A 20,047-nucleotide genomic window follows, 5' to 3' on the forward strand; every position below is an offset into this window, starting at 1 on the left:
AAGGATGAAGAGCAAACATATATTTCTTATTATAGGTCACAACGTCAGTGAACATAAGTGAGGCCATCTTGTTACGCTAAATGGCCCCAGCTCCTCCTCTGTGTAACTACTTGCTGCTCTACATGTACTCTAAAAATAAATCACAGGCTCTCTTCATTTATGGCCTCCACTTACATATGTACTCCCCAATAGCTTGATAGATTAAAGCTTTGTTCTATGAGTTTCTCTCCAGCAACAGGCTGACCACAAGCGGGAAACACAGCTACAAGGTATCCATCATAGCTGACAGAAGAATGGAACAATGTTATGCCTGCAGCCCCTCACACTTGGAAACCAACATCCCCAGACCGTCTCCTTCCTGCCCATTTTCCCTGTATAACTGCCTCAAGATTCTGTAATTTTTGAATATGGGTTTTTGAGACATTAGTCTGCCATCTTCCCAGTTATGCTGTATGCTGGCTAATTGAATTAAAACTTCGTTTCTCGATCCCTAACTCGTTGTGATTAATCAGCTCAGATTGCAGCCAGCAGAGTGAGCCCATTGCTCCGTAACAACAATATCACAGGCCTTAGTCTAACTTCAAGTTGACTCTCAAATTCATTAAAGGCAAAAATCTGTCAGCAAGTGCTTTTTTACATTCTTCCAAGATGCGGGCCTACTGAAAATTAAATGGCCTTTTCACCACCTAATTCTATCCTGCAAATTTGAAAGCAAAGTTTCAGATCCTGATAGAAGCAGATATTATCGGTTAGAGCAAAGACAGCTAACACGGTGTAAAATGTGAGGGATTCTTAGTTTGCTGCTACCTGAATCTGAACTGTTACTCATCTTCTCTGTATAAAGTGAAGATAAGAAAGTGCAGAGTGGCCCTGAAATCAAACCGCCTTCAAATTCCTGTTATGCCGCTTGCCAGCTATGAATTTTTTTTTGGTGAGGAAGATTGGCCCTAAGGTAACAGATTGTCCTTGAGCTAACGTCTGTGCCAGTCTTCCTCTATTTTGTATATGGGATGCCGCCACAGCATGGCTTGATGAGCAGTGTGTAGGTCCATGCCCGGGATCGGTATTGGAATCTTGGGGGTGAATCTTGGGCCTCTGAAGCAGAGTGTGCAAACTTAACCACTACACCACCGGGCCGGCCCCTGCCAGCCATGAATTGTTGAGCAAGTTTTCTGATCATTTAAAATCTCAGTTTTCTATTTTTAAAATAGTGTAATAATAGTTGTGAAGAAAAAAATGACAGACAATTTCTAAACCATCTAGCATATGATGAATCCCTAGTAAATACAAATTAGCTCTTATTATTATCATCAACTGGGGTAAATAATATTTATCTTATATCTATAAATACTGCTATCCTCTTTTAAGCCAAATTTGGATAAAGTCATTGCAACACTGGTATATTTGCCACCAGAGATTTTTAAAAAAATTATGACAATGAAAATAAAAACATAACATCATGTAGGTCTTCAATTTGAATTCTTATGGTAAAACTATAACAAAACACAATCCGTGCTAAGAATTTAGTACTACAGAGGGATGAACTTGGAAACATAATGCACTGTCTTTGTTAGCTTTTGTTAGCTGGCATCAGGTATTATATACAATGTAAAAAAACATATTTTAGTAGCTACTACTGTTTTGGGTTCCAATATATACTGTTTAAAGCAAAGATAATCAAATTTTAAAAATTGCGTGTATTTGTGTGTGTCTAACATTAGTTGAGTGATTACTATACTCCAGAAACCTGTTGCCCTACACAGCTTAGGAGTTTTTTTGTTTGTTTTTGCCTTGTTTCCTTCCATGCTTAACCAAAAAAAAAAAAAAAAAAAAAAAACTGCTTGGGAGTAGGGATGAGATTGGAGCCGGGGAGGTAAGGGGTTTGTAAGCGCTATAAAGTTTTAAAATCCCCAAATTTCCCCTGCCGTTGCACTATTTACAGTTCGGCATCAACTTCTACTACCTCCAGGAAACTCCTTCCATCTCCCAAATCCACGTGGAGAAGAGAGACAATAAAGATGCTGAGGACAGTTTGCCCAGACTTGCCCTCAGTCTGGGAAATCTGACTCCTCGAGCTAGAAATTCTTAAATGTAAAAGGCAGGGGGCTGGGCCAGCGTGGGACGAGGCGAGAGAAGAAATCCCGTCCGGGCGGGCGCCGGGCCAGGAGCACATTCCCCTCGCCCTGCGCGCCAGCTCCGCGCGGCCGGGAAGCTCCTCCCCGCCTTTCCTTCCTCCTCCCCCTCCCTCTCGGCGGCGCGGCGAAGGCGAGAGCGCTGCGGTATTTTGTCCCGAGCGGCGACCCCTCCTCCGGGCGGGCTGCGGCGTGCGGCGGCCGCGTCCGTGGCAGCCGAGCGCTGAGGAGAGGCCGCGCCGGGCCCGGCGGCCCGGAGGCCGCCAGAGGGGGAGCCCGGGCCGCCCTCGCGCGCCGTCGGAGAGGCGGACGCGCCAGAGCCTCGCCTGGCCGCCGGGAAGGTGGAGGAGGCTCCGCGCGCTGCCCGCGCCCCGGCCGCCGCCGCCGCCCCGCTGGCCCTGCAGCCGCCGCCGCCGCCGCGGGCTCCCGCCGCCGCGGGCTCGGCGGCCCCGGCCGGGGAAGGAGGGCGGCGCGCGCGGCCGGAGCCGCCGGAGATGGCGGGAGGGCACTGCGGCGGCTTCGGCGCGGCGGCGGCCGGCAGCGGCGAGATCGTGCAGCTGAACGTGGGGGGCACCAGGTGAGGCGGCGGGGACCCGGCGTCCGGGAGCGTGGGGGGCGCGCCAGGCGGGAAGAACGCGGGGCGGCTCTCGGGTCGCTGAAGCCTTGGCTCCGGGCAGGGGGAGGCGGGAGGCCTCCTGGAATCCCCGAGAGCCGGGCCCCTGTGGCCGGGTCGCCGCCATCCTGGGATGCCCACCTTTGTCCCTCCCGCTTTCTAAGGTGCCCGGCGAGGAGGAACATTATATAGCCTCCCCTACCCAACCTCGGAGTGTGTTTGAGCAATTTATTTCGTAGCAGCCTGGCCTTTCGTGGTTTGCCTCTTTCCCACGAACCTGCCTCCCTCTCTCTTCGGTCAACCAGGTGTCTGCTTGCTTGGCCGAGAAACAGTCCAGGGTTCTTTTCTTTTCCACGCCTCATTAAGGGCTGTGTGTCATCTCGAAGAATTTCGGTGGAGGGAGTGCAGTAGATTTGCGGGAAGGACATCATGTTTTATTTTCGGAGTTTGTTGGTGCACGGCTCTGAGGGATCGGATCAACTTTCAGGGCGATGTGTCCAGGAACTGCACTTGGAACAGTTGGCTCTGGGAAGCTTTGGATGCTGGCAGCGTGTGGCGCACTCGTAGTAAACAGACTGAAAGCTCCTCTGGCCTTCCACGCGTTTCTATGACTTTTATTAAGCTTGTTAGGGGAAAAAAATCATATTTCTGTGGATTTGCTATGGCTTCTGAGTCACTTCTCAGAAATGGGAGTGTGCAGCTCTGTTTGAAGGACGGCGTAGTTGACTGTTAGGCTTGGTGGGAGATAACACGATGAAATGCTGTGGAATATAGTATATTTTGCTGTGCTCGAGAATACGAAAGGTTTTCAACATCTAAGACTTTTAACCGATATTTTTGAAAATGCAAAATGGCAACAATGTGAACCATTTTGATAAAAATGTATAGTGTTTTAATTCTAAACATGTAATAGTTTTCTAAGTGTCCTAAAGAATTCAACATAAGAAACAGTAATTCTTCCTTCCCTGCTCTTTTTTTCCCCTCATCTCCCAAAGCAAAACTGTTTAATAGTTTAAGAAATTACATCGTTATCGCCGCTGTATACCAATCTTAGGGAAGAAATGGATATTTTTCTGAGATCACATGAAAATATTGCAGGTTTGGTAACTTACGGATGCAAAAACGAGATACCCTACAAGAGTAGGCCTTCAATGTGTTAATACGAAAGACTAACACTGTAGTCATTTAAAATCCCTACACTGGTTTCTAATTGCTATCAGTTGTATATTTCTTATTAGGCATTCTAAAGGACATAGAGTATTATGATAAAAATTAAACAGTAGTTATTTATTGTATATTGAAAGCCAGTGGCTTAATTATGAGTGAACTCTTGTTAATGACCGTAGATTCAGTTTAAAATTTTACCTTGTATAAAAGGCAGCTATTTTGGAGCTGGAACGTTTTATTACTTACGAAATTTGAGTTGATCAGGTTCTCAATTTTTCTAAGTGGTATTAGCAAAGAAGACAAAATAAGATAAATACATTTTTAGATTAAACAATTTAGAAGACAGGTGAAAGTTGTTACATAGGAATGAGAAAGTAAAACCGCACAAACTTTAGAATTGCTAGGATAAAATAGTTTATAAGTAATGATATGGCCTGTAGAAAACAGAACATCCAACTCAGAGTGTTCTAAGGCTATTTTCTTGAGTTACTTTGAATCATAGCCTGTTGCAGCATTTTAGAGCTAGGAGGGATCTAGAAGTCATCTATATCTTGTGCAAAAAACAGATTAACACAGTCACTTAAGTACATTGTAAAAGAAAAAATCCTGATGTGATTGTCTTTAAAGTTGAAGAATTGCCACTGGGAGAACCATCTGTGGTGCAGAATTGAAGTGGGCTCTGAAGTGATAGAATAAAACTCAAAAGGAGAGTTTATTGTAAGCAGAGAAGCATATGCCATAGGTAAGATCTTTTTTTTTTTCTTCCAAGAGGAGAGAGAGATGAAAATGGACATACTCAAAGGAGTTATAGAAATGACCAATTTTTATGATTTATTTAACACTTTGGGATGATTCAGAAAGTAGACAAGATGAGGCTTCATTTAGAGATGTTAATATTCATTATTTCAAAAACAAACTAATGAAGTGAAAGAAACCCAAGATGACTCAATTTGTGATTAATTCTTTTAGAATAAGTATGATTTGAGGCCGCATGAGAGATGTCTGGGACCAGCCAGTGGGGGACTCGTGGACAAAGAACTTTGGAGTCAGACAGTTAGGGGTTCCAGTTCCCAGCTGTTACCTCTAACTAGCTCAGCAACCTAGGGCAAATTATTTTTTATTGCTTAGTTTCCTAAAATGTAAAATGACAATAATAGTACTAGCTTTACAGGCTTGATAAAGGAATTTGAAGTAATAAATGGGAAATGCAAGGATTATTAGCACTATCAATAGTAACATTGCAGAATAAATAATTTTGATTAGATTGCTTCCAATTAATTTAGTAGAAGGCAAATAGCATAGAGTATACTAAATATGGATATGCTAATATCATTGGTAATACTGTTGTTGAGACCAGATTGCACGTGACCTTTTCCTTGGCACACTATTTGTATGAGATAAAAAACATAGAAAAGGCTTTCATGTATTTTGCAGAAAATTATGCTTGTCATGTGTAATTTTAAATGTCGTAGTTTTCATGAAGACGTATTTGAAACTAGTTTTAGAGCTCTGTTGGTTTTTTCCCTTCTGTCCTCTGTTTGGAAAAAAAAAAATTGGTGGGGGTAAGAGTCCAGTGCCTTTTCCCAGAAATTCAAGATTACTAAACCCACCCCAAACTGCTGATTTTAATTGAAATTGCTAATACGAGTTTAAGCAGACCTGTGTAGTTTTCCAAGTAACACAAAATTTGAGGTATTTGGCAAACAATTTGCTGAATAAGCAGTGAGCATGAAAGGTTAGAAGTTATAAGCTATCCTTACATGGCGTTAATTTGATGACATCTGAAACAGAGTGATTCAGTTTTGCAGTAGATCCTTCAGTTTACCATTGACTGGATTTCCTTTTATTTATTTGACCTAGTCAGTTTCCTGTGACTAGTTGTAATCTGCTTCTCATTTTTTCCTAAGATTCTGCTAAGAAATACACTTGGGAAGATTTGCCATGTTTTCTTGAATAAACTGTTTGACTCCTTTCTTAAATCTCTTTAGTGGGCACAAGAACTGCTTTAAAACAGTCTTATCATGCTAGAAAATGAATATAGAGTGAGAGTAAAGGTCTGTGAGGCTCTCTTCTGGTGAAGATACATGATGATGGGGACAGAGAGTAAAAAATACACAGTAGTTCAGTGTGATGAGTTTTAAAATGAAAATATTCAGACAACAAGGGCTGGGCTGTATGAGCCCTATATTGCATTCTTGGTCATGTCAGTTTACAGTAGCTGTTGATTTTTTTGTCCCAGTCTGTGACACAGTCCTTTGGTAAAGTTCCCCCCATTGGTGGTAATAAGCAGGCTTGAGCAAATGGTAGTTAACCTTGAAACAGTGATGTATTGACTGAGTGACTTTTGAATGAATGAATGCAACACTTGCAGATAGCCCACTACTACATATAAAGTGTTAAATGCATATTGTACAGTGAAATTACTCTGAGCTCAAAATGATACTATTGGAAACACCATTAAAGAGAAGGTAAAACCTAAATGGTATCAACCAAGATGGATTAGACTTGGATTATGGGACATGACAGAGGCTGTCTAGCTGGGGTAAATCAAGATACTGAGATGGCAGTGAGCATGAATTGTTTGGGATATTAAGAACTACTCTTTGTTAGAAGGAAAAACAGTTTGTGTTGGAGAGATGAAAGGGGACCTGAGTATAATTTTGAATGTTATGTTGAGAAGTTTAGACTTCGTGGGATGGGCTAATTGTTGATTCTTCAGCAGATTGACATGCTGGACAGTCATATTTTAGGAAGCATTAGATGTCAGTGAGTTAATTGGTTTTGTTGAGAGTTCTTTGAATAATCTTAACTCTGAATTGAAAGTAGCAAAATTTAAAAATATTAAATGTAATAAATATAACTCATATAGCTATGCAACAAACTTGTAAATCATTGGCCAGCATATTAAAGCAAGTGAACTAACATTGAAATTTCAAATCATGTCCTACTTTATAATACCAGATAATTTTCAATTGCAGATTTAGTACCTCAAGACAAACTCTTATGTGGATTCCAGACTCTTTTTTTTCCAGGTATTTCATATAATTCTTTAGTACCATTTTTAATGCATTTGTTATTTATCAAAATAATAAAAATTTTCCTTGTCTGTTACATGAATATTTTTATTTCTTGAATAAAAAATCTTAACTCTTAAAATAGAATTTTTAAAATTTTACTTTGGAGAGGGTGACTCATTTATATTGGCCTTTGACATTTGATGAAGAATTAGAACATTTATTCATACTCAGATTTTAAAAACTAACTCTAGCTTATTGTTAATGACTTCTAGTTTGCTGAGTGGAAGAATTTCAACGCTTCGGGATGAAACTGGTGCTGTGAGTATAATAATGTTGATGCATATTTCTAAATTAAAGTAATTTTGCTTATAATGCTTGATCCTTATTATATAGTGACTCTAAGAAGATAGAAAAGCTAAAACTTTAATAACCACTGAATGAAAGTGACATATATGTATTTAAACTTTTTTATTTCTTGTCATGTATAGAGTGTTTCTGTATTTATAGAAGACAACTGTAAACAGGGAATACTGCATAAGGCAATTTAAGTATGCATGATTAGAGAAATTGTAGGATATAAGCTTACATTGTTAATAGAGGAAATCGTGATTTTAATCAATAATTAAAACTTGAACAGTAAATAGATGAATGTAAATACTAAAATATTTTGATATTGAATTGGAATGGCAAGATGTTGCAAAATTACTGAAGTCTTCCAAGTTTTTATCTTGGAGAATAACTTTAAGACCTTGTCATCAGTGGTGGAGAGAGGGAAGTAAAGAACTCTTTTCAGTGCAAAAAAATTGGTTTATACGTTTAAAAAGCAGTTATAGTGCGTAAAGTCAGTGTCTAGTGCTCCCAAAAACAAAAGGGCTTTCTGTTTGGAGGCACCAAAGTGACCAGAAGTGTTTATTTGCTATGGTGAGACTTGCAGATGAAATAAAGCAGCAAAAGCAGGTATGTCCGTGGGAGATTATGAAAAAGACATTAGTAATAAGATCGCCACACATCTGTGGTTCTTCAGCTTCCGATTGGTTCTAATAAAAACAAAAGCAGGAATTGATGAAGCTAGAAGAAGCTCACTGGCTATGTATAATAATTGATCATAGTAAAAAGAGTTTTATTATTTGCTCTCATTCCCCTGTCTAATTGACTTATGTAAGCTTTCACAAGTATTCAGTTTTATGGTTAGGGCATTTGTAATTGATTCAAGATAGTGTTGGTACACATGCCTGTAAAAAGTTATCAATCATGTATTTCATGTTTTTAAGCATTTTATTTTCCCCTCATGTATTCTGTGGTGCTGTATTTGTTATTTTTAAAAAATGTTTTTTTGTCATCATCCCAACCCACCTCCCACACCCTTGAGGAAATTGAGATAGAGGGATGTAAAAGTGTTATGAGAATGGTGTTCTTTTCCAGTGTTGACAGCAGCATGCAGTATTTACTTTTCTTGATTACCCCTGTGTGTGCTGTAAAAGTACATTGTTGTTTTAATGATTCACCTATGAATCACAGATTATGTAAGTCACAATCACTTTCACCAATAATTAATAATCAGACAATATAAGAAAGTATTATTTATGCATAATGTTTTCAAAGTATTTATTGAATTCTAGGATATTTCAGATAAAACTTTTATTTTGGGTATCACTTCTACCAAAGATGTAAGTAAACAGAAATGAGAAAACTGACTTAGTAGATACCATTGTCCTACACATTAAAATATCATCAGTCTAATAATAGCTTTTCAAGGAAAAAAAGACAATGTTACATTAAATGTACACAGTTATAACTGCATTCCAGTGTTAGAAACATTAAAATTTAAGAGTAGAGGGGCCGGCCCCGTGGAGTAGCGGTTAAGTGCATGTGCTCCGCTACTGATGGCCCGGATTCAGATCCCAGGTGCACACCGAAGCACCACTTATCAAGCCATGGTGTGGCGGTGTCCCATATAAAGTGGAGGAAGATGGGAACAGATATTAGCCCAGGGCCAGTCTTCTTCAGCAAAAAAAAGAAAAGGAGCATTGGCATGGATGTTAGCTCAGGGCTGACCTTCCTCCCCCCCCAAAAAAAAATTTAAGAGTAGAATCAAGGAAATACAGTATATAAATAAATCAGTCTTTGTTCTCTGACTTGGTGTTACGGATATTGAAGTGAAAAGTTTTATTTATAATTTGAAAATAAAACAGTTCTTTATTTACAGATATTTATTGATAGAGATCCAGCAGCATTCGCACCCATTTTAAATTTTCTTCGGACAAAAGAACTAGACTTAAGGTAAGAAATCCATCCTTTTAAGTAAATTCTTATTGATAGATGTGTTTTTGGTATATTTTATGAAGAAAAAGTGTTTTTTTTTTCTCCCAAGACTATTTGGCTTAAAAGTTTCCTTGGAATTAAACTCTCATAGATCTAGGCCCCCATCATCTCTTCATCTCGAATACTCCAACAGCTTCCAAACCCCGTTTCCTGCCTTCATCCTTGCATCCCTCCAATTCACTTTCACGTGGTAGTCAACATTATCTTCCAAAAATATAAACCTCATCTGGCTACTCCTCTGCTTAAAAAACCCACATTTAATATGTTACTGACTTGATGGTTGCGGATTTTGGTATTCTGATCGTGTTTCTTAGGGCCATCTGTGATCTGGCCCCTGCTTCATTTCTCTTGCTTCAGCACTGTCAGCTCTCTCTGCTCTTCGCTTAATCCTGGCTTCTGCAGTGATCCCTGCTGTCTCCACTTAATACAGATATTCATGGTTTCCTGTGCTGACACTACCACAGTGTTTATTACACTTACTGCTCTTTCAGCTGTCTGTCTTCCGTCACACTTTAAATTCCAGAAGGGTGAGCCCTATACATCCCCAGGATCTAGCATGGTGCTTGATGCATAGTAGGGAGTCAGTACATGGGGGTTTTTTTTTTTTTTTTGGTGGGTAAATGAATGACCATTTAAACTATTTCTTTAATTTTGCCACAGGCTCATTGTAGGAATACAATTTGTTTTATTGTTCTTTTATTTCGTGTATTCTTAGTGAACTTTCACAAGAGATTTATTAACATTTTTTTAGATACAGCTTTTTAAAATTCTGATTGTTTATTTGAGCTGCCTCTTTATAATATTATATAATTTTTGGCTTATCTTCACTAGAATATGAGCTCCTTGAAGGCAAAGATTCTTTTTGTCTGGTTGGTTTCCTGCTGTATTCCCAGTGTTATAACAGTGCATATAGTACCTGCTCAGTAGATATTTATTGAATGAATAAGATTTGTTGGGATTTTTGTTTGTCTGGTTTTTCGCCTGGGATTTGGTAGAGGTGGGAAGTATTACTAACTACTTAATTCTTGAGTAAAATTATTTTGCCACATAGCATTTGATTGAAGAATAAATTTACTTCTAATCAGTGTCCTTGCCACTAATCCACAACTAGATAACCCATGAAAGGCAGAGTTAGTGTAAATATCTGTCTTTACTGACTGCTTTTCTTACAAATTGCTGCCTTATTTCACTTAAAGAGGCGTAGCAAATTAAAATTCTCTTTAGTAGCAAATTAAAATTCTCTTCCCAAAAGAAGATGGGAAGGAATTAAAAAAAAATGCTATGTTCTAATTCTTTTCCTTGTATAGAATTCTCGTGTTGCCCCTATCACACAGTATTGGCGTAACCATGTGTGTTTGCCTGTCCTCCCCAGCAGACTGGAGCTCCTCAAGAACGTGTGTATGTCCTGAGCTACCTTGTAATTAGCCAGTACTACTGTGCTGTTAGCACAAATGGTTTTGAAATAGAATAAGAAAGTTGTAACTGTTGTTATGTTAAGCTAGTCACAACCAATTTCACAAATAAAAGCAATTTAATATTGCAATTGCATATGTTTATTAAAAATCCCAGGGAATTTTTTTTTTCTTTGTTTTTTTTTAAGACTTCTTTTTAGAGCCATTTTAGATTTACAACAAAGTTGAGAGGAAGGTACTGAGATTTCCCATGTATGTCCTGCCCCCACACATGCATAGCCTCCCCCATCATCAACATCAGTTGCCAGAGTGCTACATTTTTGCCAAGGGTGAACCGACATTGACACATATAAATATAATCACTCAAAGTCCATAGTTTACCTTACGGTTCCCTCTAGGTGTTGTGCATTCTCTGGGTTTGGACAAGTGTATAACGACATGTGTCCATCATTATAATATCATACAAAGTATTTCACCGCCCTGAAAATTCTTTGTGCTCTGCCTATTGATCTCCACCCCCTACAACCACTGATCTTTTTTGTTTTTGAGGAAGATTGGCCATGCGTTAACATCTGTTGCCAGTCTTCCTCTTTTTTTCTTTTTTTTCTCCCCCAAGCCCCAGTACGTAGTTGTATATCGTAATTGTAGAGTTGTAGCTCTTCTATGTGGGACGCTGCCTCAGCATGGCTTGATGCATGGTGAGTACGCCCGTGCTCAGGATCCCAACTGGTGAACCCCAGGCCGCCGAAGCGGAACATGCAAACTTAACTGCTAAGCTACTGGGCTGGTCCTGATTTTTTTATTATCTCCATAATTTTGCCTTTTCCAAAATGGTGTATACTTGGAGTGATACAGTATGTAGCATTTTCAGATTATTTTTTCTTTCACTAATACCACACTGTCTTGATTATTATAGCTTTATAGTAAATCTTGGTGTTGGGTACGGGTGAGATAGGTAGCTAGGTAGACATGAGTGGGGGATCGTAGTTGGAGATCTTGCTGCATCAGTGGAGCATCTTACTGGCATCCAGACATAAGCGGGGGATCATGGCTAGAGACCTTGCTGCATCAGTGGAGCGTCTTGCTGGCATCCTACAAGATACAGATAAAGGGGAACTGAGACCTGCCTGGTGCCACCACCGGAGTCTGAGGCCACCAACCATCACAGTAAAAATAACGAGTGCACAAACAGCACATACAGAGCCTCTGCTATGCACCTCTAGAGGACATTGACCTTTCTTTAATTTACATACAAATTCCATATGCATTAGCCCCCCTTCCCTGGGGCATGACTGCCATGACAGTTCCAGAGCTTCCCCTAGAAGGTCAAGAACTCCCCCTCCCGACTTGTGAGTGGAGGAAAAACCATTATTGGCAGATAGCCAGATAATGCTAATTCCCTTCTAAACAGCCCAAATAAAAATAAAGCTAACCCAAGACACAGGCAGATGCGTTCTCTGGCACTGCCCGCTCCTCACTTGGAGTGTATCTGACCTTTCCTCTAATAAATCTTTGCTTGCTCGCTGTTGCCATTGTGTCGATGTCTCAATTCCTCTCTCAAACTGACCCGAGAACCTGGGCGATAGGACTCTGCAGTCCGGTTACACTGGCAGTCCTCCAACTTTGTTCTTCTTTAATATTGTGTTGGCTATTCTGGGTCTTTTGCCTCTCCATATAAAATTTAGTATCAGTTTGTCAATATTGATAAAATAACTCGCTAGAATTTTTATTGGGATTGCATTGAATCTTAGATCAGTTCGGGAAGAACTGACATCTTAACAATACTGTGTCTGTCTTTTTTTATTTTTTGGATTTTGTGTGTGTGTGAGTGTGAGGAAGATCAGCCCTGAGCTAACATCTGTTGCCAGTCTTACTCTTTTGGCTGAAGAAGATTGTCCCTGAGCTAACATCTGTGCCCATCTTCCTCTCTGTGTGTGGGACGCCTGCCACAGCATGGCTTGACGAGCAGTGCATAGGTCCCCGTCTGAGATCTGAGCCTGTGAACCCCAGGCTGCCGAAGCAGAACGTGTGAGCTTAACCACTATGCCATCGGGCCGGCCCAATATTGTGTCTTTCTCTCCATGAACATGGAATAATATTCTCCATTTAGAGTTCTTTGATTTGCTCATCAGAGTTTTAATAGTTTTCCTCATACAGATCTTGTATATATTTTGTTAGATTTATACCTAAGTATTTCATTTTTGGGGGTGGTAATGTAAATGGTATTGTGTTTTTAATTTCAATGTCTACTTGTTCATTATTGGTACATAGGAAAGCAGTTGACTTTTGTACATTAACCTTGTATCATACAACTTTGCTATAATTGCTTCTTAGTTCCAGAAGTTTTTATTGATTCTTTTGGATTTTCTACATAGATGATCATATTATTTGGAAACAGTAATTTTATGTCTTCCTTCCTGATCCGTATGCCTTTTATTTCCTTTTTGCCTTATTGCATTTGTAAGGATTGCCAGTATCATGTTGAAAAGGAGTGTTGAGAGGGGACATCCTTGCCTTGTACCTGATTTTAGTGGGAAAATTTCAAGTTTTTCACCATAAAATATGATGTTAGCTGTAAGGTTTTTTTTTAGGTAGTGTGTATCAAGTTGAGAAGGTTCTCTATTCCTAATTTACTGTGAGTTCTTATCATGAATGGGTGTTGGATTTCGTCAGGTGCTTTTTCTGCATCTGTTGATGTGATCATGTGATTTTTCTTTTTTAGCCTGTTGATGTGGTGGATTACATTGATTTTTGAATGTTGAACCAGCCTTGGGTACCTGGGATAAATCCCACTTGGGTGTGGTGTATAATTCTTTTTGTACGTTGTTTGATTCACTTTGCTCATATTTTGTTGAAGAGTTTCACATCTATGTTCTTGAGGTATTGGTCTGTAGTTTTCTTGTAATGTCTTTGTCTGGTTTTGGTATTACAGTAATGTGGGCCTCATAAAATGAGTTAGGAGGTATTCCTTCTGCTTCTGTCCTCTGAAAGAGACTATAGAGAATTGGTGTAATTTCTTTCTTACGTGTTTGGAAGAGGGAATCCTTGGCCTGGTGCTTTCTGTTTTGGAAGATTCTTAATTATTGATTCAATTTCTTTAATAGATGCAAGCATATTCAGATCATCTCTTCTTGTGTGAGTTTTGACAGATTGTGTCTTTTAAGGAATTGGTCCGTTTCATCTAGGTTATCAAATTTGTGGGTATAGAGTTGTTCATAGTGTTCCTATAATGTCCTTTTAATTTCTTGGGGATCTATAGTGATGCCATCTCTCATTTCTGCCCAGGCAGTATTTTTGAAGTAAGGACATACTGTAGCTAAAGTCTAAAAGGAATCGTTAGTATTGTAAACACTTAAGCTTCGTTCTTTTTACTTGTTATTTTCATTTTATTTAACTATACTCTCACATCTTCATCTGGATAACATAGCCTTTCCTAAGGCTGGTCTGTTTTTCCCCTACTTTCTATTTTGCTTTTATTTTTGATTTCTGTTGATGAGGGAGTCAGTTTATCTGAATTTATTCATTCAACAAATATTTATTGCATAATTTATGTACAAGTACCATGCTAGGCACTGTGTGAGGTATACAAAAATGGATCAAAAGTGATCATGCTTACCTGAATAGACATTTTTCCAAAGAAGATTTACAAATTGCCAACAGGTACATGAAAAGATGCTCAACATCACCAATTATTAGGGAAATGCAAATCAGAACCACAATGAGATATCACCTCATCCCTGTCAGAATGGCTGTTAGCAAAAAGACAACAAATAACAAGTGTTGGAGAGGTTGTGGAGAAAAGGGAACCCTCGTGCACTGTTGGTGGGAATGTAAATTGGTGCAGCCACTATGGAAAACATTATGGAGGTTCCTCAAAAAATTAAAAATAGAATTACCATATGATCCAACAATTCAACTTGTGGGAATTTATCCAAAGAAAAAGAAAAAACACTAATTTGAAAAGATATCTGCACCCCATGTTCATTGCGGCATTATTTACAGTAGCCAAATATGGAAGCAACCTAAGTGTCCATCAATAGATGAATAGATAAAGAAGATGTGTGTATATATATATACAATGAAATATTACTCAGCCATAAAAAAGCATGAAATCTTGCTATTGTGACAACATGGATGGACCTAGAGGGTATTATGCTAAGTGAAATTAGACAGATAAAGACAAATACCAAATGATTTCACTTATATGTGGAATCTAAAAAACTAAACAAAACAAACAAACTCATAGATACAAGGAACCAAGGGGAAGGGAGTGGGGGGGGTTGAGCAAAATAGGTGAGGGGGTTAAGAGGTACAAACTTCCAGTTATAAAATAAATAAGTCACAGGGATGTAGTATACATCATAGGGAGTATAGTCAATAATATTGTAAATAACTTTGTGTGGTGACAGATGGTTACTAGACTTATTGTGGTAATCATTCCATAATGTATATAAATGGTGAATCATATAAATGTTAATCACAATGTGTATACCTGAAACTAATATAATATTGTATGTCAACTATACTTCATTAAACCAAAAAAGAAGAGCCAGCCCTGATGGCCTAGTGGTTAAAGTTCGGCACTCGCGCTGCCTTGGTGGCCTGGGTTTGTTTCCTGATTACGGAACCACACCACCCGTCTGTCAGTTGCCATGCTGTGGCGGTGGCTCACATAGAAGAACTAGAAGGACCTACAACTAGAATATATAATTATGTACTGTGGCTTTGGGGAGGAAAAAAAAGAAATAATTCTGATAAAAAGTTAAAAGCAATTAATGCCATGTAAGAATGATTTCCACTCCTGTTTGCCTTATTAGATACTTCTTGATAATTTACTTGTACTAACCCTATAAAGCACTAATCTCTCCTTTAGTCACCCAATTCATCTATGTGTGAATAGTTTTTAAATAAGAAAATGTTTTGGTGTGCGGATTTTTAATTTAGACTTTTTCATATGATTAAGGATCTTAGGAGAAAACTGTTTTAAAGCCTCATGATCTTGTTCACATTAAGAACTGAGTACTTTTGCTTCAGATGATAATCCAAGTTGCCATTGTTAGAGGATTTACATCGTTTGTTTGTTTCTTTGTAGGGGAGTGAGTATTAACGTTCTCAGGCATGAAGCAGAATTTTATGGAATCACTCCATTAGGTATGTGTTCTCCAAATATTTTGTGTTTATGATTTTACCCTTTGTGCACTAAACTTACCCAAATGAAATGTGATTTATACTAGGTCCTAACTTTTGATGGACTAGTTCTGTGCTTACTTTTTGTGGATTTTCATAGTAAAAGGATACTATCAACTGATATAACTTAAACATTTTCCTTTTTTTCCCCATCCTCTTTAACTAGAGAAAATAAAAATGGAGTACTATTTTTCTGTTTGCATGTACTCTTGACAAGTTTGCTTTGAAATGTTTTTAGTAAGAAGGCTTCTCTTATGTGAAGAATTGGAGCGCTCATCTTGTGGCAGTGTCCTTTTCCATGGTTACTTGCCTCCACCAGGTACTTCTGCGTTATTTATTTAGTCTTTTTAAAAATTCTTATTATCATTAAGCAAGTATATACAAATAAGTGTTAAGCAAATATGTTTATACACATGTGTAAATAGGAAGAAGGAAGATCTGTTACTTAATTATTGAGTTTCTCATTTATAAATCTACTAGAAATCGTGAGAACTTTAATTTTAATTGAAGTCATACTATGTTAGAGCAGGGATGGGCCAAACTTTTTCGGTAAAGGCCAGATAGGCTTGTGAGCTGGATCTCTATGGCAACTACTCACCTCTGCCATACACACTGCAGAAATGAATGGATGCGACTGTGTCCAATCCAACTTTATTTATATAAACAGCCATCAGGCTGGATTTGGCCATGGCCCGTTGTTTGCTGACCCCTGTGTTAGAGCACTGGTTGTCAGTCCCCTTTTTGTAGAACCCCAGGAGCCTGCAGAGAGATGTCATCGTACAGGACAGAGGCAGGGGAGGCGCAATGTCATCTCCGCCCCACTTCAGTTAGTTAGAAGAGTTCTGCTGTTACCTGTGTGGCAGTGGGCTTCTGAGCAAGATTTCGTTCCAAAAAAGATTCTCTGCCAAGTAAAAGATGTTTAAAAGTATGAGGCAGTTCATCTTTAAAGCAGTTTAAATTAGTACATAGTACCTTAAACCTAGTAACTGTACCATGAATATAAAGATTGGTCACCACAGATTGAATGAATTAATGATTGATTTCAGTATAACCTAGAGCTAGGTAAAAATGGAGTATAATATGATAAATCTTAATCTTATTCATTATACATAACATGGCAAATACCAGAAATCTGTTGAAAGAATTTTATTGTTTTTTCATTTTCATTTTGTTGTGGTTTTTCTTTGTTAATTAAATTATTTGCAATCAATTGCTATATTGGAAAATATATTTTGGCTATAATGAAATTTACATTTTTATGTTTTTTTGTTACAATGTGAAATTTTTAATTTTTGGTAGGTGAACTGAGAAATAAATTTATCTTCTTATTTCCTTTTATAGGTATTCCTAGTCGTAAAATAAACAACACAACTAGGTCCTCTGCTGATTCTAGGAATGGACTGAATTCTACAGAAGGTGAAGCTCGGGGAAATGGTACCCAGCCTGTTCTCTCTGGAACTGGAGAAGAGACTGTTAGGCTAGGTAAGCAAAGACTACGTGAATAGAAAAAGAAAAATATGTATGTTCATAGTTCTAGGTGATATTGAGTAATTATTTTTAAAGGTGTAATTTTTGCCTCCTCTCTTTTTAATTCAAATTTATTATTTATATCTTGAAAAGTCTCATTTAACATATAATTTTTATTGAAAAAGTATCTGATCTTCTGTTTGCTCTAAATCTTCAGAACAGGGGTTGGCAAACTGTTTATGTAAAGAGCCAGATGGTAAATATTTTAGGTTTTGTGGGCCATTCGGGCTCTGTCAGAACTGCTCAACTCTGCCATTGTAGCATGACAGCAGCCGTGGACAATATGTGAACAAATGTGCGTGGCTGTGCTCCAACAGAGCTTTGTTTATGACAACAGGTAGAGGACGGGAGTTGGCCTGTGGGCCATAGTTTGCCAGCCCTTGCTTTAGAATATGAAACATTTCCTTTTCTAAAATCAATAGGATTTCCTGTGGATCCACGAAAGGTGCTCATAGTGGCCGGCCATCACAACTGGATTGTAGCTGCATATGCCCATTTTGCTGTGTGTTACAGGTACTGTATAATTAATAATGGTTTGTTATTTGGGGGCTAGTGTTTAATAATTGTGATTTTATATTCATAGATTGAAGAGCTGTTTCTTTTAGTCATTAAATTTTTTCTCTGCATATTTTACCCACTTCTGTATCTCCCGATTAGATTCAGTTTGCTTTTATTTTCACTGCTAAGTTGGTAAATATTGCTGATAGCCTTAATATGTCTTAAGTATTTCCCAGACAGTATGAACTGTGATATAACTGAGATATCTTGAAGTTACTCCTTCTTGTTGATTATAGCCAGCTTCTGCATCATTTATCTGTTGTATTAAATGACTGGGCAGGATTATTAATGTGAGCTTCGTGATTTTCTATCTGTGATGCTTCAGTCTTTTGTGCTCTATAGTAGTGAAGAGTCAGACTCGTGAAGCAGGACGGTTGTGGGCAGAACTGATATAGTTTAATAGCTGTCATGTGTGAGACTTGCACAGAGGCAGTTTGGTCTTACTAATTCTTGAATTCTCAGAAACTAAAAGGGAATGAGGAAAAGTGTAGACCAGTGATTGTTTTAAACTGGAGAAAGGATAGGATTCTTAATTCACTGTCCTTACTGCAGTGAGAAGTGTTGATGACGGAGAAGTGGTGTAGAAGCACAAAGACAGATATACTAGTTCAGACTATGATCCCATAGTTAATTTAATTGCTGAAAAATCAAAGAATATATAAATGTTTTGTCACTGTTGAGTTTAGTGAAGGAAAAAATAGCCACAATAGATTAAAAAATACTTAAAATGTCTTCACAAGTTTACAGATATGTTTTAAAGAATCCCAGGTGTATTTTTTAAAAATCTCAGTGGATGATAGGTTTGCTATATGTGGAAAAATCCTTTTCTATCAATAATCTCCACTGTCTATTTTCATTGCAGTAGAGATTCAGTGCAAAATTTCCATTTTGAAAGCATTCTGTGTATTCTTATTTTATTGAATAATATAGAAATTATTTTTTTAGATAATTTATTTTGCGGATAACTTTCGTATGAAGCATGATTAATTTGAAGAAAGGAATTTTTTTTTAGGAGTGTTGTTTTGAACTTACAATCTTGTGGATCTGAATTGACAAAACTCTTTTTGTTTGTTTAAATATTATGCACATATTTTCATTGATTAAGGATTCCAGAGGAGTTGTGAAATGATTATGATAAGTTATCCAGGTGTAACAGCATAATTTATCTTTTGTTATTGCACAACAATGCTAGAGATTTCTGTTTGCCAGTCAGAGACACAGTTTTGCACAAAACTTCATTGAGTGACAAGTATAAGAAGAATGATGCTGTTACATTTTCCATTCTTTGTGTTTGCTTTTGACCATGACCTTTCTTTGCTTTTACTGAGTGTCACTGATGTCAGAGCAGTATGCCCATGCAGAGTGACAAAGGAAAAGGATTGAGGACGTATTGGATTTTCTCACATACGGTTAACTCATTCAAAACAGTGGCAATAACATTTCAAAATAAAGGAAAATATTCAAATTATTTTGAGGGTGTGTTCTTTTCTACAAATTGTTTTTCCACAGCTTTCTATATCAATAAATTTAAAATCTTAAAAAAATGAAAGAGTAGTATACTGAACCCCTGTGTATTCACCTAGATTCTCTAGATTCACTAATTTGCTACATCGTGAGACTTTACTCTTATATTTCTTTTCTTACTGAGTTTATGACAGTGTTACTTATATTCACAAAGAGGAGTTGTGTAAATTGCTGCCCTCTTGGAGCTTACAGCCCACTTTAGATCTTTAATTCATATGGGACTTACTTTTGGTATGTGGTGTACGATTTAGGAATCTATTTTATTTTCTTCCAAGTAGGTAGCTAATTATGTTTTGATTATCTGTTACATAAATCATCTTTTCACACTTAATTTGAAAGTCCCTTTATATTGCTCTCTCTCTGTATATATCCAATATATATACTTGGCTCTAATTTTAGACTCTCTCATGTTCTTCTGACATATTTGTCTATTTCCATACAGTTTGAGGTAGAGTATGCTTAAAGTCAGTTTCAGAATCTTGCAGGGCATGTATTTCTACTGTATTTCTTTGAGATCTTAATGTGGATGATAACCACATTCTTCACCTTGCTGTCCTGACTCCTGAGCCTTGGTTCGCTGGACAGCAG

The 20,047-nt window shown here is 38.1% G+C and overlaps 1 protein-coding gene across 2 annotated transcripts in view; it reads left to right on the forward strand.

Annotated features, from left to right (window-relative positions):
• Window positions 1–2,226: 2,226 nt before the first annotated feature.
• KCTD3 (potassium channel tetramerization domain containing 3) overlaps window positions 2,227–20,047 on the forward strand; it is a 59,957-nt gene continuing 42,136 nt past the window's right edge. Inside the window, exons 1-8 of one of the 2 annotated variants that reach the window (XM_004439652.2) lie at window positions 2,227–2,709; window positions 6,891–6,944; window positions 7,202–7,247; window positions 9,136–9,209; window positions 15,756–15,814; window positions 16,089–16,169; window positions 17,192–17,332; window positions 17,800–17,890. In XM_004439652.2, the coding sequence (XP_004439709.1) occupies window positions 2,627–2,709; window positions 6,891–6,944; window positions 7,202–7,247; window positions 9,136–9,209; window positions 15,756–15,814; window positions 16,089–16,169; window positions 17,192–17,332; window positions 17,800–17,890 (629 nt within the window). In that variant the 5' untranslated portion in view covers window positions 2,227–2,626. Of the gene's footprint in view, window positions 2,710–4,557; window positions 4,655–6,890; window positions 6,945–7,201; window positions 7,248–9,135; window positions 9,210–15,755; window positions 15,815–16,088; window positions 16,170–17,191; window positions 17,333–17,799; window positions 17,891–20,047 lie in introns of those variants that run through there. The other variant, XM_087424357.1, reaches the window with a different exon arrangement.

This window comes from Ceratotherium simum, chromosome 36 (assembly GCF_057802395.1).
Source record: "Ceratotherium simum simum isolate JZ-2026a chromosome 36, ASM5780239v1, whole genome shotgun sequence".
NCBI lineage: Eukaryota > Metazoa > Chordata > Mammalia > Perissodactyla > Rhinocerotidae > Ceratotherium > Ceratotherium simum.